This window comes from Mustela nigripes, chromosome 1 (assembly GCF_022355385.1).
Source record: "Mustela nigripes isolate SB6536 chromosome 1, MUSNIG.SB6536, whole genome shotgun sequence".
In the NCBI taxonomy this organism is placed as follows: domain Eukaryota; kingdom Metazoa; phylum Chordata; class Mammalia; order Carnivora; family Mustelidae; genus Mustela; species Mustela nigripes.
Window position 1 is genome coordinate 260550349 of NC_081557.1, and position 23023 is coordinate 260573371.

At 43.3% G+C, this 23023-nt stretch overlaps 1 protein-coding gene across 1 annotated transcript in view; it reads right to left on the reverse strand.

Moving 5' to 3' along the window:
• Positions 1-1235: 1235 nt before the first annotated feature.
• Positions 1236-23023, reverse strand: part of ADAMTS3 (ADAM metallopeptidase with thrombospondin type 1 motif 3) — a 250743-nt gene continuing 228955 nt past the window's right edge. Inside the window, exons 18-22 of the mRNA XM_059385162.1 lie at positions 17661-17826; positions 14799-14931; positions 11022-11229; positions 9165-9282; positions 1236-3950 (exon numbers count right to left, since the gene is read on the reverse strand). Coding sequence (XP_059241145.1) covers positions 3409-3950; positions 9165-9282; positions 11022-11229; positions 14799-14931; positions 17661-17826 — 1167 coding nt within the window. The 3' untranslated portion in view covers positions 1236-3408. The remainder of the gene's footprint in view (positions 3951-9164; positions 9283-11021; positions 11230-14798; positions 14932-17660; positions 17827-23023) is intronic.

Genomic DNA, 23023 nt, shown 5'->3' on the forward strand with positions numbered 1-23023 from the left:
TACTTTTTGGTTGTCCACTCTTCATCATTCTTCAAGTGATTTTTTAAAATATCATATATTTAAGCAGCTTATTCATGATAAGCTATGTTTAAAGGAATAACTTGATATTTTTGCAAAGTATATTGCAAATATATGGAAAACATTTTATTTGCTAATAATCTGGAGCATTATTTCGCTACTGGCTTCTATTTCACTACTGCACAGAAATAGAGAATTAGCAGTCTTTCTTTAGTTTGACTACTTATTGTTTATGAAGGGAAGGTGGACATAGCTAAAATTTTTCAAAACCATTGACTAGAGATAATTTTTAACGAGTTTGTCCCTCCTATTTAGAACCTAAAGTGGTTTTTAGATTCCTCAAACTATGTTCTTTACCACCATTAACAGGACTCCGTGACCATGATTCAAACCAGCTGTGGTTTGAATCACAAACCTAGAGGAAAGCTATGGTTTGGTCACATGATGAAGATGAGGAGGAGGATGGGGACAATATAAGGGCAATGATGATACTTAGTATTTATTGAGAGCTCCTAGGTGTCAGCCCCAGGCTAACAACTTTACTTTCTCCTTTCTGACAGCAATTATGCACTGAAGTTCGACAGTCCTGCCTCCCATTTTAAAAGATGAGGAAACTGACCTTAAGTCTGGTTACCCGGGGTCATTCAGGTATAGAGGTACAGGTGCAGTTCAAACCTGCCTTTGCCCTTTAAAGTGACCATGGCAATCTAGTGCCTCCCCGTGACATAAGCAAAGCCCCCCCAGCCCCCCACACCTCCCCCACGCCCGCCTGAGCCTTGCTGCCCTGCTTTAGCCCCCACTCCCGGGTCAGATGTCACGTAGTCCCCGAAGTCCTCAGGGAATAAGCATTCTAAAGCTGCTGGACAGCTTCTCTTTAAAAACCACTCTGGGGTGGCACATTCAGAAGACAGAAGTCCCCCTTCCCCTCCTTGGACGTCCCAGCATTACTGCCCTTTGCTCTCCGCATCTTCATAGCTCTGCGGGATGGATTTAAGCACAGAGCCACCGCTCCTAGTGTCTCTCTTTTATGACAGAAAAATGTTATGATACACCTTGGTGTGAGGCTAGGAGACACTGTCACTTTATTTGAGCCTCTTCAGAGAAAGTCCAAGGAGCCAATGAATTTGACACTATTTGAACTTGGTAGGAGGAACGTAAGTTTCCATTACTCAGTAACGAACCTCGTGATAGAATCTAGATAGAGCCAGGTCTGTATTTTGTTAACATTTTATTGCTACGTGCTCCCAATACAACAAACAGCATCAGTAGTGTACACTCGGATAAAAAGGGAGTTTTTAGCTTCGCAGAAAAGGAAGCTCGAAAATGAGAAGTAGAAGAAATATGTACATCTTCATGGGAGGTGTATGTGTGCGACCGTCTTTCTCTGCATTCTCCTGTGGACCAGATGCGTACATATGCAAGCAAACTAGAGAGAATTTCATTCTGGGGAAGCTTTCAGGGGGAAAAAAAAATGACTTCTACTTGAGGCTCAGAGGTTGTTTTTCTGTCTGGAATTCAGCTTATTCCTTTAAACTTTAAAAGCCTTGCACGAAGTAGCAGATTCTTTAGTGGTAGAGTCAGTAGGTGAAGCTGAGTTTACTGTGGCTAAAAGGCAAACATCCTTGCACAGATGTGCTCGGAGAGGCTGACATCTCTCGAGTTCGTTTGCATAACACAGTTCAGGAACTGACCTCAAGAACATTGCGCTCACAACACTTTTTCTTTTTTTCTTTTAAGTATTTACCTCTTTCATATACTTAAAGAAATGTTTCTAATTCCCTTTTTCATTAAACAGCTATCTGGATCTATACTATTTAAGGTTCCATCCAAAGGGAAGAAGTCATTAACTTTGTATCAGCTACTTTAAAAATGCAAAAAGGTTGCATGAGGTCGAATTTTGTTTCAAATTAGCTCTTTGATTTGGTTGCCGTTGTTTGGTTAAGTTTCTCCTCCAGGCACAAAACGTGCATCTCTAATGATGTCTCTCTAGTTTACCAAAATATGCCATTGATATTAGCGTAAATATTTAGTACATAAAAATACTATCAAGAAAAAAAAAATCGACTTTTAATAAATATCTTCAGTTCTGAATTCTATATACAAGTACTTTACATCTAGTCTCTGGAGAGAGCATTTCTGGCTTCACTGTGAGTAAGGTGACCACTGACAGAAATTACCAGCACATGATTGCAGTCAGATGCATCGTGGTTGTGAACATTTGAATACGGACCATGCAGAAAATAAATATTGCGACCACGGACAAATACTTTTTTGAATCTTCCTCCAAAGCCCCAAAGCCCTATTACACTCAGGTGTCAATTCTAGTTCGATGATGCTTTTCTCAGCTACCAACACACAAGCAAATTATCTCGAAACATTCTTCTTTTGTCATTCTTACAGTACGTTGAGTATAACCGTTTGCATATGTCAACAAAGGGAAAAGAAAAAATCAGCCCAAGAACACAGGACACTTCAGTGGTATCTACTGAGATCCTGATAAGAGGGTTTTAATTTTGGCTTGCTTAGGCTGACTCACTAGTCTCTGGTCCTGTGACCACTAGTAGCCTAACAGATCTTTCCTAATCTTTGTTATTTAAAAAGTGGGAGGTAAGAGGGAAGCTGGGACCTGTATGTCCACAGCATTGTATGGTTTTTCTTTTTCTGTAACTTAGGTATCACACTGTTGATCGGACAAAACCACACAACAAAAACCCTTTGTACTGTCAGTAGCTACAATTCTAACTTCTTGTTCATAATATTCGGCTTCAAAAATCGACCCATAGCACATCAAATAAGGCAATACTCAACAACAGGCACCTAGAACATCCAGAAATGTAATATAGTAAACAATCATTTGAGAACACATCTCTTAAAATAATACTGATTTCTGCAATATACAATATTTACACAACAGCTGCAAATTCGCTCATACAATACTTCTAATATAGATAAATAGGAATACAAGTCTAAGAATTTTTTGCTCCATTTCCAAAATATTTCGTTAAAGTGTAAACTGTTGGCACCTCTTTATTTTTAGTGTAACTTCTTAAAAAAAAAAAATCCGCCGATATACATAATTGTTTCCAGGCCCTCTGCTGCATTAGAGAGGGACCGACACACTTAGCAACTTACTTTCCTTCTATTAATAATCTTTGGTGCTTTCTTCCGATGACTTCTGGCAAATGAGTCCATGCAGAACAAGAGGTGGATGAAAGCAACTAGAAAGTGAACCAGCACTTTTCGCTCTTCCGCTCACAGACAAGACGAGCTGACAGTTACGGAGATTTACTTTCAACACGGGGACTGGACTCGAAACCAGCTGTATGCACCGCAGGGAGAGGGAGCCTGTCCGGGTTCTCCTCTGCTTTTTGGCCTTCGAGGTTCGCTTTCTCATCTTTCCAAAGCAGCCGATCTGACCGGACCTGTCTTGTCAATGATTCTGTCATCTTTCCTTGAGGTTCTGGCCTGAGAAGCAGCATCCAGGGACTCGCTGACCACGGGGAGGCGGGCCGCGGCCGCTTCTGCGGGGGAGCTGAGCGGGTCGCTCCTGGTGGCCGGGGACACCAGTCTCAGAGTCTTACCCCCGGCTAGCGGAGCTCTCCTCTGGGGCAAGTGAGCACCATCGGGTTTACTGTGTGGCCTGGGACCCCCCGCCGCAGGCAGCCTGCTCAGAGATCGCTTCCTCTCCGCAGGGGGCTCCGAACGGTGAGGGACCGAGGACGTAGGCATCAGGAGAGATCCAGGGAGGTCGCTAGGGTTAAAGACAGCATCCCCGTGAGTTTCAGCAGCTTCTGGAAGGTACGGTGGTGGCAGGGTGGTGCCGCGCTTGCTACACGACTCACAACACAGCTTGTTATAGCCGGGTATGGAGCAGTACCGCGCCAGCACCTCCATCTGACAGAAGATGGACTTGTCTCCCAAACACGGCTCATCTGCCGAGGATAAAAGAAGACAGGATGAAACATACATCTAAGCAGAATGAAAGGGAGAAACGGAAATTGTTTCGGAATATAAAATTTTAAGTAGAATCCGATGTGACTTGGAGTTGTCCAAATGAGACTTTGCATTAAAAATGTGAATGTCAGGGGCGCCTGGGGGGCTCAGTGGGTTAAAGCCACTGCCTTGGCTCAGGTCATGATCCCGGGTCCTGGGATCCAGTTCCCCATCGGGCTCTCTGCGCACCAGGGAGCCTGCTTCCTCCTCTCTCTCTCTCTCTCTCTGCCTACTTGTGATCTCTGTCAAATAGGTGAATAAAAATCTTTAAAAAAAATGTGAATGTCAGTGGTGAGAGTGGCACAGCCACGGTGGACAACAGCACGGATACTCCTGCAAAAATTAAAAATATAAGCATATTTTTATATGACTTGGTAAGTCCCAAAAGCAGGTATCGGAAGAAAATAAAAACACTCTTTTGGAAAGATACACACACACCCCCATGTTGACCGCAGCCTCATTTGTAATAGCCAAGATATGGAAAAAACTTAACTGCTCGCCAATGAATGGATGAATGGAGAAAGAAACTGTGGTATATCTATATAACGGAATATTATTCAGATGTAAAGAAGAATGAAATCTTGCCATGTACAACATAGATGGACGTTGACCATTTTACGTTAAATGAAGTAAGTCAGACCGAGATGGACAAGTAGCACACGATCTCCCTTGTACGTGGAATCTAGGGACAAAAGCTCCTTGATACAGCAAACAGATTGGTGGTTGCAGTGGCAGGCGTTAGGGAGGGGGTGAAATGGGTGAAGGCGGTCAAAAGGCGGAAATTTCCAGTGATAAGTGTCATGGGCCTATAATGTACATGGGGTGACCACAGTTCATCAGTTTATAATGCTGAATTGCATATTTAAACACTTCTAAGAGAATAGATCTTAAGAGTTCTGATGGCAAGAAAAAATAATTTCATAATTATACATAGTGATAGACATTAACTAGACTTCAGGTTGTGATCATGTTGCAACATTTAAAAATATCAAATCATTATATGGTACACCTGACACTAATATGTTGTATGTCAACTACATCTCAATAAACAAATATGAACATTTAGATAAATTCACTGAAATATACAGTCTTTTTCTCTGCCAAGCCCTGGAATTGAACACCATTTTAATATCTCCATCAAGTCTGCACACTGAAGGTACTTTTCTCTTCCTCGTAGGAACCTACATATGATTTTAGAATGAGACAATAGGATTCATTTTGCACAAATATTTTTTAGGATATAAAGAAACATCTCTCTCTTTTTTTTCTTTTTTTTTTAAACTTTATAGTATTTCCGGCTTTCTAATAGATTAGTGTCTACATTAAGTTAAAATCAAAATAAATCCTGGGGCACCTGGGTGGCTCAGCTGGTTAAGCATCTGACTCTTGATTTTGGCTCAGGTCATGATCTCAGGATGTTGAGATCAAGCCCAGCATGAGGCTCCATGCTCAGCGGGAAGTCGGCTTGAGATTCTCTCTCTCTCCCTCTGTCCCTCTCCCTTCCTCTCTCTCTCTCTCTCCAAAATAAATAAATAAATCTTTAAAAAAATAATAATAATAAATAAATAAAAAGCAAAATAAATTCTAAGGACCGTTGGGAACAAATTAAATCTTAAAAACATATTACCAAAAGAAAACCAAGGTAACATCCACAGTCAATTTAACAGTTTCATTTTCACTACAGAATATTCTCAGACTATTTATTATTTGAAAGCATAAATTTGGGTCAAGTCTGCCAACTTTCTTTTGAATCATTCATAGTTTTTAAATTCAATTTGACTGAATTGATAACACTTTCAAAAGTACTAAAGGACTCATAAAACAGCTGAAACACGTGTGAGCACACTCTTTTTATCATCTTTAAATTTTTTAAAGTACAGGTTATAAGAATTAGATTTCAAAAACTCCAAATGTTGAGCTCATGGACACATGAATTTATATTTGTTTTCAGCCAATTTAGGGCACATCTCATGCAGAGTCCACGAACACAGTACCGCAAAGAGATACTAATCCTATGCCGGATCCGTAAGCACAAAGAATTGGAAACTGTGGCACTTACACACTAGAATCATTTAAAATTACAAAGTATTAATGGGTCATACTTCATGGCTAGGTAAGGAACCTGTTTATAAATTGCCAAGGAAATTAAAGAATCTTTCTAAAGTTTGAAAAAAATGGACAGTTGGCAAGACCAAGAGAGAGCTAAAATTACCACCTGTATCTGTTACCGATTACCAATTCTAAAACCAATGATAAAACTATCCATTAGAGTAACAGCATGTCCCCTTCAATTTTGGAATGACCTGTGTTTGTCTGACATTTACAGATCTACTACACAGAATGACACATCTGAATATTGCGTATTAGCTAAGGTAATCGTCTAATTATGTTGTGAATGTCTGCATGGCACATTAATGAGTTTCTCCTCAAATACCCTTATTATTTCTGAATGACTTTTTCTATGCCTGTATCTTAAAATAAGGATATTAGTTTCTTCTTCCTGTATGTTTAATAAACCCTGTGATGAGAGGACTTTATTTGACCCTGTACTCTCTTTTCCCTCTGACCCCTAACCCCCTTTCAAAGCATGACCTCGTCTCTCCGTGTTAGAGAAGGGGCTCCTGTAGGAGTCCCCCCCTCTGTGTGAGCACCTTGGCACTGCAAGAACTAGTTCACAACACGGGTCTAGTTAGGGCCGGACAGAATATGCTTCTGTATTGAGGAGGAAAATGATGAGATATTCCGAGAAAAAAAAAAAACAACAGATAAGACCATAGGGATACATTCACTTCATGGCAATTTGTCTCAGGATAGATGGGAAGAGCTTAACAGCAACAAGGAACTAGTACAATCAAAATGGGGCTTGGGGAAAGGGTTCACATGACAAAATCAATCACTAAAATTAAGGAAGCTTTTGGGCCTTCTTGTTCTATGCCCACATCATTGTAAGAGGTTCAGGAAAAGGGTATTTCATGCGGTCTCAAAAAGTCATGTGATTTTAATTGCAGTTTGAGACCGATGGGAATTATTATTTTTTTTTAAAAGATTTTATTTATTTATTTGACAGACAGAGATCAGAAGTAGGCAGAGAGGCAGGCAGAGAGAGGGGGAAGCAGGCTCCCTGCTGAGCAGAGAGCCCGATGTGGGGCTCAATCCCAGGACCCTGGGATCATGACCTGAGCCGAAGGCAGAGGCTTTAACCCACTGAGCCACACAGGCGCCCCTGAGACTGATGGGAATTATTACTAATTAAAAAGTGTGATAGAAACCTATGGCTTTTAGACCTCACGGAATTGGCTGTTGGGCCTGGATTTCAGAGCAATGCAGTAGATGGTGGAATCCCTAATGTAATTATGCCATCTCATCTGTGCCTCTGTTTTGCAATTAAAAAGAATTTCTTTTAGCTAAAGGAAGAGAATCAAGCAATTCTTGCTGACAGTTGGGCATATTTGCAGAAGCACATGCTTTACCAACTATTAAGAACAGTCAAGTCTACTCACAAAATTTTTAGCCTCTTGACGGTAGTACAAATGAGTAAAATATTATCACAACGGTAAACTTACAGCTTCTCACTGGGTAAAGTTTGTTCTGTTGGCTTTGTCTTCTGTTTTAAACTTTCAAATGTATTTTCCGGAGAAAAATGATTAAATATCTAAGTCCTCTGTCTCCCTCTCATGGCCATACTTGATCTTGCTACCACACATTTCAAAGGAAAATTTGTAATGAAATGGTTTATAAGCTTTAAGACTTGAAATTTCATTAAAAAAGAAAAAAGACATTTTTGAGAGGCAGGGCAGGGGGTTGTGGAGGGTAGGGAAGGAAAAAATGAGACAAGATGGGATTAGGAGGGAGACAAGCCATAAGTGACTCTTAATCTCACAAAACAAACTGAGGGTTGCTGGGGGGAGGGTAGAGGAAGAGGGTATTGGGGTTATGGACATTGGGGAGGGTATGTGCTATGGGGAGTGCTGTGAAGTGTGTAAACCTGGCGATTCACAGACCTGTACCCCTGGGGCAAATAATATATTATATGTTAATAAAAAATTTTTAAAAATGTAAGACATTTGATAAAATAGCACCTCAGGCCAATGAAAAGTCAACTTCATAAGTTCCGAGTCCCACTACTGTCCCAGCAGCATCCAGCTGTCATTAGGCACAGACCCAGGAAAATGGCATTTAAGAGGAAGTCTGTGTGGCTCAGGGGGTCAAGCCTCTGCCTTCGGCTCGGGTCATGATCTCAGGGTCCTGGGATCGAGTCCCGCATCAGGCTCTCTGCTCAGAAAAAAAAAAAAAAAAAAGAAAAAAAGAGAGGAAGTCTGTGGTGGCAGCAGTAGGGAGTGTGAGGAAACAGCAGCAGGGGAAGGAGCTGTCAGGTGGGCAGAGACAGCGACCGAGGACAGGGACGGTGGAGAGAGGGAGTGAACAGCCCGCAGCAGCCGGCGCAGCGGGACAGGAAGAAAGAGAGCCGGACACAGGCCGAGCGCAGACATGGGCGTAGAGAGAAAGAAAGAAGGTGAGGAAGACCAGGGACCAAGAGGAGAGGGACAGGAGTGAGGCCGATGAGGGGACGGATCCCGACTCAGAGAGGGAGAGAAAGGCAGAGGGACAAGGACGGGGAGGAAGGGCAGGAGGACCCTGCGGAGGAGCAAGGGGCGGGGGGGGGGGGGTAAAGGAGAGACACAGACGGAGGAAGACGGACAGGCAGGAGGTAGACAGAGGCTGGGGAGGTCAGACGTCGGGGAGAGAAACAGGGAAATAAGGAAAAAGGAGAAAGGAAGAGATAAGGAGAGAGAAGAGAAGAAAAGTGCAGAAACAAAGGAAGAGACGGGGATGAGGATGGGGAATGGGGAGGGGGAGGGAGGGAGAGAGAGAGAGAGAAGAGCAGGTGGAACCGCAGGGAGAGACGCAGAGAAAGCGAGCCAGGGGCAGCCTGGGACAAGCCAGGAAGCCAGGCCGCAGCAGCGCAGGGGCGGGAGGGAGACCCGCGCAGCAAGTGCAAATACGGAGTGAGGCGGGAGGCTCGTGTCCCAGGGGTGAGCTCCTCAGGTTGCTTTCGGACAAGCAAACACTTTCCAGAGCTGGTCCTGAAATGCTGCCTTTTGAGGTGTAGAAACCATGGCCAGAGCAGGGAGACCGATCGGGGTCCTACGTACCGTTACAGGGGGGCAGCTGACAGGCCCTGACCGCCTCCGGCTTCTCCCCTGCGCAGTGGTCTCCGGCCCTGCACAGGACCTGCCTCACCTCTGTCCCTTCCCCGCAGGTCACGGAGCACTAGAGAAACCAAGGCTACAGTTAGAGAGGTTCGTTGCACCAACACCACCTTCCTCCCTGTGGACACACATATGCACACGCTCTCACACACACACATATGCGCCTGCACAGCTCTGGAGTTCCTTCTCTATTTTGTTTTTGGAGACAAATAATCACGTTCATAGCCTGACGGCATGAGGGACCCACCTGGGCATGGGGCTGCTTCTCCGAGAGCAGGGCTGGCAGCACTTGCCACAGGACTGTTGTCAGGACTAAACGAATGTAAAGGGGACAATGTCGGTAGAACTGCCGTGTGGGGCAGGCGGGGAGCACGTGACAGGAAAGAAGCCATCACTGTCATGTTAATACCTGCAAAGTCCCTCAGAACGGTGGTGGGGTCTCTTTCCAGGGAGAGATCCCGTTACTGGCCTTCCCATTCCTTCTCCTTCATTACTGATGGTAGAACTTACTGGAAGGCTAACTTGGTTCAGTCAACCTCTTTGGAGCTACTGTGATTTTATTCTCATGAACTAAGTCCGTTAAGGAAGGGGTTAACCACTTTCAGATTAAGTCCGGGATCATCTAAGCTATTGGTCCAGGCAGGAGGAAGAGAGGAGGGACCTATGTTCCAGGTCTCTGAGAAGGAGACGTGAGTTGGCTTTCGGGGCCCGTGCAGGTGACCCTCGCTCTCCTGTTCCTTGCTTCCGGGCCTGCTCTCCACATCCGCCTTCATTCTGTGTCTGCTTGCTGAGGCCCTTTCCTCCTCTAAGCTTTTCTCCCGTGCTCTCATGATCCCTCCTTTTGAATCTTCAGGAATACCGAAGTGTGGCATCAGTTCAGGCCACAGGACACTGAGTGAGCAAATGAACAAGGACTGGACAGGTCCCGGCTGTGTGGTGCAGAAGCAGCGCAGAGTCTTCGAGAAGTGTGTGGGCCAGTGGCCGGCACGGGCTCCAAGACCAGAGTTACAGTGTCCACCGTGAGTGGCCTGCTGGCTGTGGGCCACTCTGGAAGGTCGGGGAAGGACTGAGGTGGGGGGGGGCAAGGCAGCCCTGGAAGGTGGTATTTTGGCCACTGGAGAGGAGCCCTAGCGGCTGCGGAGGTGGTGAGTCAGGAGGAGGAGGAAGGGCCATCAGCTGAGAGGTGGAGACTCCCGTGAGCTCGGTCTTTCTGGAACAGCAGGAGTTTCTCAAACCGGGGAAGAGTTGGAACACAGAGCAACGGGGTGAGAAGAGACTGCAGGGGCTTGGTGTGGGGAGTATTTGCAATATATACAAATGTTGAATCATTTCCTGGGACACCTGAACTGATAGAACTTGAGGTCAATTACACTGGGAGAAACAGGAGGAGGAGGAGAGGGAGGAGAGGCATCACCCGTCACCCGGGTGCCAAACGGGGCAGGGCCCCGCGGTCAGTCAGGTGTTTGGAATTCATCCCGTGGGAATGGTGTGACGTCAACCAAGATATGAAATAGAAAACCAGTCCCCTTTAGATGTCACAGAGCATTCACGCGTGGTGGCCCCTACCGAGTCATCCTAAATGCAAGCCTGTTTTAAAATCCTGTTTCCTGGCACCTCCAGGAGCTCAGGGATCACAAAGTCTGTGGTCCCGACTGTGTGGCCGCGTCTCAACTCACACAACGCCTCCCGGATACATGTGCCCAACTCAAATACGCAGTGCACGCCTTCCGCACACGCTTCCGGGCACACCCATACACACGCACACAAACACACGCGCGCACTTGGGAGTCGCACACCCACCTCGTTCCAGGGCCCTGTTTTCCAGTGGGAGGGGCAGGGCACGCGGTTACACGGCCGCCGGTTGTCCGGCCGCTCGGCGGGGCAGTACTTGCTGTGCACCGAGCGGTTGGTGCCGTCGTGGAGCGGCTGCAGGCAGCGCACGGTGCGGAGCTGGTAGCCGGAGCTCCCGCAGGTCTTGGTGCAGTGCTCCCACTCCTCGGCCACCCAGCTGCAGCGCGGGGAGAGGGGACACGGTTAGACGCTGCCGCTGCCACGGCTAGCACCCTCCGGCTCTGCACCCCAGGCCTTCCCTGCTCCCTGAGTGAGGGGCAGCGGGGGGTGGGGGGGGCTGGGGAGGAGGAACAGACTCCGCTCAGGAAGCAGTTTCAGAAGAGGGATGCATCCGCCACGTCCAAAGTCCGAGCATTTTCTAATAGCAACAAGCCCGACACGTCTATGTTTAATGCGTGGGTATTTTTCTGCCCGCCCACCACCTCCCCACCCCCCCCAACCTGGAAACTTCTTTATTGAAAGGATGATCCACTGACAGAGGGTTCCTGAAACTCATCTTAGGTTTGCCAGGTTAGGTTCGGGCAGGACTGGCCCTCAGCCACCCTGCCTCACGGTGTTAAACACGTGAAAGGAAACTAAGAGAAGCCACGCATCAGGTACTTGTGACACAAACTGCTTTGGGGGCCGCTGCCTTTCCATGAAATCCTGAGTTTCCTCAGGTTTTAAGATTCTAACTGAGAGGACCGTTCCATTTCTACAATTGGCCCCTGAAAAGGCTGCCTGAGTTATCTGTCCTACCTGGAAAATTCAGTTCTTCGTATCAGCCGTTATGAGGCCCAACAAAAATGTAAAAGGTAGTTTCATCTGGGGCTTGAATGCACCTGACAGAAAGATTTCTAAAAAAATATTTTCAAAAAGATTTGTCATGGACCATTTCCCAATTCTGTGTTGATGTCAATGGCCCCAGCGCTTTCCACGTCAGCTGTGGCTGTGTTATTAGGGAGAGGTCTCCGTGACAAGTGGCTACATGTGATCCCAAAAGGCTGTCCCCAGTGATTTCGTCTGGTTCTGCAATCTGTCAGAATGTAACTCAGGCATACTCTTTATCCTTTCTAGAGTTACTTTCCCTCTGTATTTTTTTTTTTCTTTTCATATATATGGGGCACCAAGACCTAACAATGTTAAAACCTTGGTAGTCTTTGGTATCTCCAGTTTAGGCTGACTTTTGCTCGTCAGAGTGGCAGTAGAAGGTATTGTGGCAACTAAGCAATGGTAGAGCCCTCAAAAGTAACTCTCATTTGAAGACCGATATTAAATGAGAAGTATACATTTCATAGTCACAGATACTCTTGGTTAACTTTATTCCCTCCTAAAATTCCTAGAATGACAACAAAGGGGAATAAATGGCATAAATCCACAAGGTTAAAAAGAAATTGGATAGAAGGCCCCCAAAGATAATTCTGGAACCTAAAAAGCAGTGGGACATGTGGCTACCAGCTCAGCAGACCTAAGAGGGATGAATTTTAAATCAGCTATAGAAGCTGGTAAGCAGACTAACTTGGCAGCAGAGCTCCAGGAATGTGCCGGATTGGGGCCACAGGTAAAAGTGTGCACTGGGAAACCGGGTGAAGGTAGGGCTGAAAAGAGGGGACTGAGGAAAAGTCTGTGTGGAAATAGTTCCACCTCCTGCTCCTTACCTCCACTGGCTGACTGCCCCTCCTCTAATGGAGCAGAGGGTCTAACATTTATCCTCTGTAGAAGATGAACCAGACTTTTCGCTTGTGGACAACAGACATAGTCAAGAGACAACAGAGAAAGAGACCAGAGTGAAAGCAGGGGGTAAGGTAAGAGTTCATGTATGGAATAATGAAGATGACCCTAGTCATACACACGTATATACAACTTCCAGAAAAGCTGTTAAATAGGCTTATGCTCTCTAGGCAGGTGATTGATTCTACTCTTTGAAATCTGATCATTTCATTAAAAAAAGACCTAAATATACATTGAGGGTCTTCCAACGAAATAGCCCAGCCAGCTTGTCCAACAGTGAAGCCACCAGCAAGCAAGTTTTGACTATAAAGCAAGCTTTCAAGCTTCTAAGAAGCCTTTTAACACTGTATTCTTCAGTGGAGACAGAAAAGCCTCTAACACAAATCATGGAGGGGGGAAAAAAGAAACAGAGGAAAAGAACTCAAAAGTAATAATGCATGAAAAAGAAAATAATCTTTAATATAAAATGTATAAAAGAATATATTAACACCAGTGAAATGAACATCAAATGCCTTAACAAGGAACATGTGAGGAACAAAACAGAGTGCTTGGATATTAAAGTGCTCTTGGATACTAACACAGTACTAAAAAAGAAAAATTTAGGAACTAGAGCAATAAACAATAGATGAGAAAAGAAAAGAAATTTAGATATCCTTAAGAATCCTAACTACAAATATCTTAGAAAAAAAATACTGAAAAAATAGGGGAAATATTTCAAAGAAGAAACACAGGAAAATGTCCCAGAGATGAAAGATACTGGTTTGTGTTTTAAAAAGTCTTTGAGTACATAGCATGATGGATGAGAAAAGTAGAGCATCAAGGCAGTGCCATTGCTGTGACATTTCAGGACACTGGGAACAAAAAGAAGATCCTACAAACTTTGAGTGACGAAAACAGAAAGCATTGAGAAACAGAATGTCAGATGACTTTTCAACAGCAACACGCGAATCTAAAAAACAATGGAACAATGGTTTCAAATCCTGAAGGAAAACACATTATGGTTTGGAACTTTATGGGTGTGTCCCAATCATGAAGAGTGAGAGAAGAAAGACTTCCTATATACCCTTACACTTTAACCTCTAAGCTACATTTCTTAGGCATATGAGAATTTTTTAGCCACAAATTTTCACTTTGTATCTACATTTTTCATGAAGCTACTGGAAGACATGATCTACCAGAACAAATGAATACATGAAAAGAAAAGACAAAAGATGCAGGAAACAGGAGAGCTGATGCAAAAGAGGGGCCGTAGGAGTATCTTGGAAAAGGTAAAAAGACATTCCAGGACGAACAGAAGTCTGGGACAGAGCTGTAACACACAGAATTGTCTGAGATATATCTATCTCTCAGAAGTTGTAAGGATATTTGAGTGTTTAGTATTTACAGGAGACCAATACTCACAGAAGACAGTATGGGGATGAATGAGTGAAAAGTAGGAGAAAACAAAGAATAAAAATCAAAACCTTAATTAATTCTAGAAGATAAAATGTTCACAAGGAAAGACCAGCTAAGTGAATCACCTATTAAGACAGATGGAAGTTAAGATAATATAAACTCTGAAGATTAATATCAGTAAAATTAGGTTATAACAATACTGGAAATACTGGGGATGAGAGAAGTCTGGGCTGTGTGTATCTGGGGAAGGATTATTAAAAAAAAAATGCGAAACCTTTCACTTTCCACCTTGGAAAATCAATATACATAATATCCAAACCCCCTCACCCCCCAAAAATCAAGGAGATGCAAACACATTTTACGTAGATTACTGGAAACAAGGAGTTACTAGATATCCAAAGCAGCCTTATAGCTGGTGCATGGTTGTATTTGAGGAGCAGGAATACGGTAAAGGGCGGAGAAACTGCAGCTTCAAATAATTCCTGTGAAATGCCTTACACTATTTAACCAGATACATTTATTAGCTTTGACTAAAAATGAAATTAAAACTGAAAAGAACTAAAGACATTTAAATCCCTGTCACGTTGTGCTCAGGATATGATAGTTAAAACGACCGCTTACAGTGGATGTGTACATTCTTGAATATTGCACATTCTTCTAATAGGTTTTGGCTTCTTGTTGACCTCACAGAAGCTGCGGTGAACCATCTTATTATCACTTTTTCTACGGCATCCGTATTTAGTGTACTGGAAACCTAGGAAAGGAAACACATTTCTTTGGATTTACTCACTTATTCATTTTGTTATATACTTGGTCGTTCAGTCATTCATTCAACAAACATTGCCTGAGGACATAGAGGAGGCGAGGCACTGTTGGAGCCGCTGAAGGTCCAGAAGTCAATTAAATAAACACAATTCTAAACTTTTCAGGGCCTACATTTAATAAATAGTATAAATGATTAAATAGCAGTTGTGCATGTGCCAATGAGCTAGACCCCCAAACACACACAGTCTAATGTGAGGGACAGATGAGACAACCACTGGGACAATACCCAGTGCCATGGGCTTTTAGAGAGTTAGGCACATCATTTCCTATAGAGGGCGCCAAAGGAACACAGAGGGGAGGGTCTCAGCTGGCAGAGGGGCAGGGGCTGCTTACAAAACCCACGCTTCTCGATTGGAATCTTTAAGTTCAAACAGTGCTGGGTAAAGGGAACGGAGCAGAGAAGACTCCAGGCGAAGGAAATGACATATTAAAAACGGAAGGTCTATTGGAACGGCTGAGGTTTCCTCTTTGAGGGGGGGTAGGGGATAGGAAAGAATCTAATCCTAAAAGCCTTGCGTGCCAGACTAGTGTTTGGACTTATCTTGGCGGTCACAGGGAGTTTTTGACTGTCTCCCCACTCGGCAACCCTGACACCCGTAAATAATTAATTAATTAAAAAATTTTTAAAAATGTTTTAAACCTACAAAAATGTTGTAAGGAAAGCACAATGCACATTTGTCATCCTTGTATCTAGATTAACCTTGTGTTATGTTTGTCACCATATTTGAGGGTATATGTATAATTTACATATGTAATAACTTAATTATCATATGCAATATACATGACATACACAAAATTTTGCCGAACTCTTTGAGACTAAGTTGCTGGCATCCTGATCCTTCCTTGGCAAATACTTCAGCACACTGCCCATCACAAGCACATCTCTCACATAGTTCTTACAACCAGAATATTTAACGCAGATATAGTACTATTATCTAACATACAAACCAAATTCAAAATTTTCTAGTTGCCCCAATTGGGTTCTTCCTGGCAATGTGTTTCCAAACAACGATGATGTGGTGAATTTAGCTGTCACAGCATTAAGCAAGAATAGTTTCTGGGCCTCTCTTTTATCTTGAATATTTTTGAGATGTACAGGCCATTTGTTTTTTGTAAAACACCCCACAGTTTAGGTTTATTTGCTTCCTAATGATTAGACTCAGTTATCCACTTTTGGCAAGAAAGCTACACAAATGATGCTGTCTCTGGGACACACAGTTGGAGGCTATGGCATTTAAATGAGGCAAATGCTCTAACTCTACTTATTTGGTCATTCATTCATTCATTCATTCATTCATTCAAGATTACCCTGGAAATAAAGGAAGAGAAGAAAATCAAATTAGTTGACTAGTTAAAAGACTTCTGGAATAATCTTCCCTTCCAAAGTCATGAGGGAAACCTGGTGAGGAAGGAATAGATGTGGTAGATATTAAAAAGGTGTGTCTGAAAAATCCAGTAACCAAGCAGATGCTGAGGGAGCAGCAAAAGGGAAGATAAACATGTATTAAATTAAACATGTATTTTGTAATGGATTGTCATTTTAAATAATTAAAAACAGTTTATATCCCCTCCACCTCAAAAAAAAGCCTCTTTAAAAATACATCCTTGGGACGCCGGGGTGGCTCAGTAGGTTAAGCGTCTGCCTTTGGCTCGGGTTATGACCCCGGGGTCCTGGGACCGAGCCCTGCATCAGGCTCCCTGCTCAGCAGAGTGTCTTCTTCTCCCTCTACCTCTGTCTGCTGCTCGGCCTCTCTCTCTCTCTCTCTCTTCCTCTCTCCAATAAATAAATAAATTCTTAAAAAAAAATAAATAAAAATGCACCCTTGAACTTAGAATTATAAAATAAATCGTTGACACATGCATTCCCTGCTCTGAATCATTTTTCGTTCTCCATTACTCGGCATCATGACTCGGCCTTTTGCCTTGTCCTGCATGTTGGGGAAAACTCCCTGTAGCCAGCCCAGTTCTGGAGCATTCATTGTTCAGAAGTGGGGGAATGGATGAACGGAGAAACTTAAAAACTCTGGGAATGGCTTAATGGATTTACTTGAGCAAGGGCAGAGAGGCAGCACAAGGGAGTAAGACATGTAGCCAGAAGCCAGACCACCAGGTCTGTATCTTCGGGTCTGGGGAAATGACTTCTCTTCCCTGTTCTTCAGTTTTCCAATCAGTACAACAGAGATCATCACAGTGCTGACCTCACAGAGCTATTTTGAGGGCTCGTGCACTAATATAGACAACATTTAAAACAGTAACTGCTACCTGGTACAACTAATAGCTCTTTTCTTACCATCACCGATAGAAAAGAAATGCACAGCAAAAGTGGAGAAGAAGAAAGGCCAGAACCACAGGACACTGCATTTGGGAGAATCTGGGAAAACTCGAGTCATTAAAGGGACCAGCAGATGAACATGAGACAAAAAGAACCTCAGGGAAAACGGCGAGAGGATTTTGAGAAGGTTTACCGTGGTTAGGAATGGACGCCTATCCTTTGTAGATTCAGAGATTTCAGTAAAAATGCTCTGTACTTATGTTTTGGTTGTTATGTCTGGTATTTCTCAGACTGTGGCCTCAATGAGAGGCAATCTTTAAGGTAGAAGCACTGGAAATGGCCTCTTATGAATTACATTGAACGTACTCAACGTGGTCAATTGTTACCTCCACCACAGGGTTTGGAACACTGAGACCAACTCTTCAAAGCCCATTCAAAAGTATCTAATTCTTCCTGGATGACATTGTTGCTGCTGATTGTAGGTGCGGAATCTTCATGAATGATGTACTTATACGTCAGGCTGGAGTGGGTATCGTTGTCTTGAGGTATGATCTAATGGATACATGAAATAGACAGGTAAGTCACCTGAAGGGGCTTTACATTTTCAATAAAAATCAACTATTTCAGAATAGTCATCTTATTAAAACTGGAAAACTTTCGGGGCGCCCGGGTGGCTCAGTGGGTTAAGCCTCTGCCTTCAGCTCAGGTCATGATGTCAGGGTCCTGGGATCGAGCCCCGCATTGGACTCTCTGCTCAGCAGGGAGTCTGCTTCCCGCGCCCCCCCCCCCCGCCTGCCTCTCTGCCTACTTGTGATTTCTGTCGGTCAGATAAATAAATAAAATCTTTGGAAAAAAAACTGGAAAGCTTTCAAGCAGTTTCTGAAAATATGTTTCTGTTTCTATCAAGTAAATTATAAGGATGCCCTGTTTAACAACAACAACAACAACAAAAGATGTAAACATATAAAACTTTGACCATAAAAAATATAAAAAATAATAAATTTTATACTAAAAATAATAAATTTCCAATGAAATTCACTGTGGATTTCCTTAAGTTATATATCTCCTTTCTGCATTTGAAAATTATTCTTTAAAGTAACTGCTTTGTCATGATGACAAAAACAGTAATGTTCCCTCTAGAAAATGTACACATTATGGAAAAACACAAAGAAAATAAAAAATTACCATGATTTTACTAAATCAGAGAAAACCAAAATCACTTCTGTTGTTTTGCAGTATACCCTCAAGATATTTGCATCCTGTGGGGTGTGTGTGTGTGGTGTGTGTGTGTACACTCGTACATACTTTCTGGCTTTGCTTATTTCACTTAATGAGTCATGTACTATTTCCCAAGACAGTAAATCTTCTTTGAAAACATACTTTTCAGTGTCAGTACAATGCTTAATCCTAAAGGTAGTATGCATTATTTAGCCATTCACTTGTTAATAAATACTAGTATCGATCATAATTTGTTCCCCGCTTTGTGATTTCTGATTTTCCTTATAAATGGAACAAGTGCTTTTTATAATTCTTAGAACAAACTGATGAATGGCCCTTCAGAATACTCAGAACAATTATTACTTTCATAATGAAATTATATGAAAGTGTCCCATTTGGCACTACATACTATGTAATTTTGATCTTTGTTAATTGAATGGGTAAAAAATTGTTAATTTTAATTGTTATTTATTTGATAAACAGTAAAGTTTAATTTTCCTGGTTTATTATTAGTCACTAGTTTTCTGGTTCATCCTGCCTTCTTTTTTATTGGTAAACAGATCTTTTTTATAAATGACTGCAATATGACATAAGGACATTAATCCTTCTTTTATAGTAATAAGCATTGCAAATACAGTCTCAGGTGGTTTGTTTGTTTGTTTGTTTTTGTCCTGTAATATTGTTTATGGCAATGTACTCTTTTTTTTTTTTTTTTTTTTAAGTAAGCTTTTATCAACCTTCCTGCACTAGCTCTTATAGGATTATATCAGTTACATGAAGGGAAAAAAGTATGTGCAATTTACTAGTATTTTAAACTAAACTTTTAGAAATGGCTATTGTTTGAGAGATCGAGTAATATTAAACCCACTAGTATGAAGGATTTGGTTATCTGGGTTCTTGTGTCTGTTTGTCCCCTAGTGTTTGTTTCTAAAGCAACGTTACAAATCAAGCACTGAGCCCTAGACTCTCGCCAGAGGCCTAGTGCTTCCAGCCGCAGACGGGTACTGCCATGGTCCCAGGCTCCCAGCCTGGGGTTCCAGCCCTTTAGAGAGGAAAAGAAAGGCCATGGTGATAGAGCCCTGCTTGTCCAGAGCCCCGCCGTCCTAGCTACAAATCTCTCCTTCTGTCTCTAGCTCTCTTGTTCCCTGCGGTCACCCTGCTCCCGGTGGACGAAGCCCGGAGGGAGGCTAGCAGGCGGTGAACGGCCGGGCTTGGCGGCCAGACGCCTGCGCCACTGGGAAAGATCGCAGCGTAATCAGACGAGTGAAACGGACCCTCTCTTCTCCAGCCACCCAAACTTAATTCAATTTTGATTATTGCATATTTTTGCTATAAAGTTATATAACCTATGAAACAGAACGACAGTCAGAAATAAACCCACAGAAACATGAACAACTAATTTTTGACAGAGGTGAGAAGATCACTTCATGGAAAAAAAGACCTTTTTTTTTCAACAAATGGTACCAGAGCAAGTCACTGTGGTGGCTTTAAAAATGTGTCCGCAAACTCTTTAATACTTTCCCTCTCAAGGACGAGGGCTCAATTCCTCTCCCCTTCAGGGTGGGCTGGACTCAGTGACCTGCTTCCAGCAAACAGACAACGGCAGCATGGATGGGTTGTTCCTCCCAATATTCGGTTACAGAAGACGGTCTCTGTCTTGGCCACACTCTGTCACCTGGATCACTCATTCCAGGGGAAGTCAGCCGTCACGCGATAAGGACACTTACGGAGTCTCCGGAGAGGCTCACGTGGTGAGGAATGTAGACACCGGCCACCACGTGGGAAAGCCGAGAAGCAGTCTGCGGAGGCCTTCCAACAGCTCTGTGCCTGAGCAGGGAAGCAGATGTCCCCGCTGGAGCCAACGGTGGCCTCATGAGATGCCCTGAGCCACAGCTAGCCGTTTCCGCAGCTCCCAGTGGCCTGACCCACAGAGGCTATGAGATAATAAATGCTGCTTTGTGTTTACCTAACAGGTTCAGAGTCATTTGTTTTGCAGCAATAGGTAATATGGACATCCATATGCAAAAGCACGAAGCTATCCCATCATACAAAATTTATATAAAAATCAACTCAAAATGTAAAATATAAAACTTCTAGTAAAAAAAATAAAAAAATGCTTTAACATTGGATTGGGCAGAAATATGCATATATAAACATATAAATAAATAAATAAATATGTGTGTGGTATATATCACATATCAGAATCTTGATCCATTAAAGAAAAAAATTAATAAATTAGACTTCAGGAGAGTTAAAATATTTTGCTCTGTGAAAGCCACTATTAAGAGAACAAAAAGAAATGATAGACTAGAAGAAAATATTTGACAAGTCTTATATTTTATAAAGGACATTTCAAGTATATATAAAGATCTCTTAAAATATAACAAAAAAAGATAAAACAACTCACTTTAACAATGGGCAAAAGATTTGGACAGACACTTCACCAAACAATTTTCAAAGAAAGAAAAAACGTCCTTGGAATTGAGTGGGGATATCTGGTTTTAAATTAGTATAACATTTTTCATAGAAAATCTGATAAGTTGCATACAGAATCCAACAATATTTTTCAAACCAGGTAGATGTCTTCGGCTTTTATCCATGAGCCCCGTGAGTCATACAGTGAAGGGCAGTGGTCCCTGTGAGAAGAGAAATAGGCCAGGTTCTGGCTTCCTGCCAGGGTCAGGCTCTGGGCTCTGCCCAGGGAGCAGGAGTCCCTACCAAGACGGCGGTCTCAGGTTGCTGAGGACATGGCAAGTGGAACTTGCAGGGAGGGCCCTAAAGAAGAAACGGCTGCACGGAGGGGTGGCCCAAAGCAGCGCACGTCCTAGACGGAAGGCTGTTCTGTGCATGCCGAGGCTGAGTCACCACACTGTCCACAGAGAGTGGCTACTGTGGGACTGGGAGCAGGACAGAGACACCCGAGGTCAGGTAGCACTAGGGACACAGGGGTTCTTATCTAGCCAGATGAAACGGCCTCGCTAACACTTCAGATTGAGTGTTAGCTAAAGCGTCAGAAAGGCCATCCCGTAAGCATAACGACAAAAGTGAAACAGATCAGCCCCAACAAAGGATAAATTAGGCTTCAAAGATCAGGAGGAAATGACAGCCTGTAAAAAGCCCCATAGCCTGTAAAGAAGGTGACATAAACCAAATGCCCTACACCTTACCAACTATAATGTCCAGTATACACTTAAAAAAATTGGAAGAAGCAGGAAAATGTGACTCATAATCCAGGAAAAAAAGCACCCACAGAAGTAGACAACAAGAAGACAGACACAGGACTTAAAGGAAACATTAGACATAATGGTGAAATATATGGAAATCGCAGCATAGGAAGGGAAATGATATTTTGCAATTTTTGTTTTAAAAGGGCCACATGGAAATTCTAGGAAAGAAAAGAACACCATCTGATGTGAAAAATTAACCGGATGGGCTCAACAGCAGTTTGGAGACCACATAAGACACAGTGAACTTGAACATAACTCCATAGCAATGATCCAAACAGAAAAAGTGATTACAGAGGATGGACAAAGCCCAGGAGACACGTGGAACAATTTCAACTGGATTAGATACGTGTAAATGAGCCCTGGGAGTGAGAGGTGGGGGAAAAATGCACTTGGTACACAATGAAAAACTCAGCCCAAATTTGGTAAAAACAAAAAAAACAAAAAACAAAACCCCCAAAAAACACATCGACTCAGATCACCAGGATGCTTGATGAACCCCAAGCCAGATACAAAGAACACCACAAACTAAGCGTATCACGGTCAAACCGCTGAACAAACAATGAAACGAAACAAAAAGCTAAAGAGAAAATCTTTCCAGAGCAGCCAGGGAAAACGGATCCATCACAGGCAGAGCAGCCATAGGAAGGACGCGGACTTCTCATCATCAACAATGGGCTGTGGAGGGGCTGCGTTAGCAAACAGAGTCAAACAGGGTCAGAAGACAGCTCGGGTATGCTGGCCCCTCTTGTGTTTCTTCACAGCAGGCTGAGAGCCTTTAGTGCAGAAGCCTGCTAGCACCAAACTCAAATTTTTATATACCCAGTTCTTTTCCATGTAGCCCAAACAGGTGTATTTTTAGCCAGTTGGAACCAGATGAAACTGCACTGGGCACCTGCTAAGGATAAAGGACACGATGGCTGTAAGGATCCCAAGCTACCGCTGCTCTTCGGAGCTCCCAGAGTAGAGATCCGCACTGTGCAGCTGCTGGACATCACCTAACCCCAAAGGCCCCCTCTCCCATCCCTTCTCTCCCAGGAGTTCCTTCTGCTTGCTTCTCTCCTGACTGGTGGCCAGACCTGCAAAGGCGTGAAGGTGGCGATAAAGCCGGTGCCCACTACTGCCATCTTGTGGTCACAGCTACTTCACACATCCGCCCTGCCATTCCTTCAATTCCCCGGTAACAGCGTGAAAACCACTTTGAAGTGCTAACACACACACACACACACACACACACACACACACACAGAGCACTAGTTACCAAAATGTTTATATCTTCTGAAGACATCTCCTAAGAACGAGGGTGA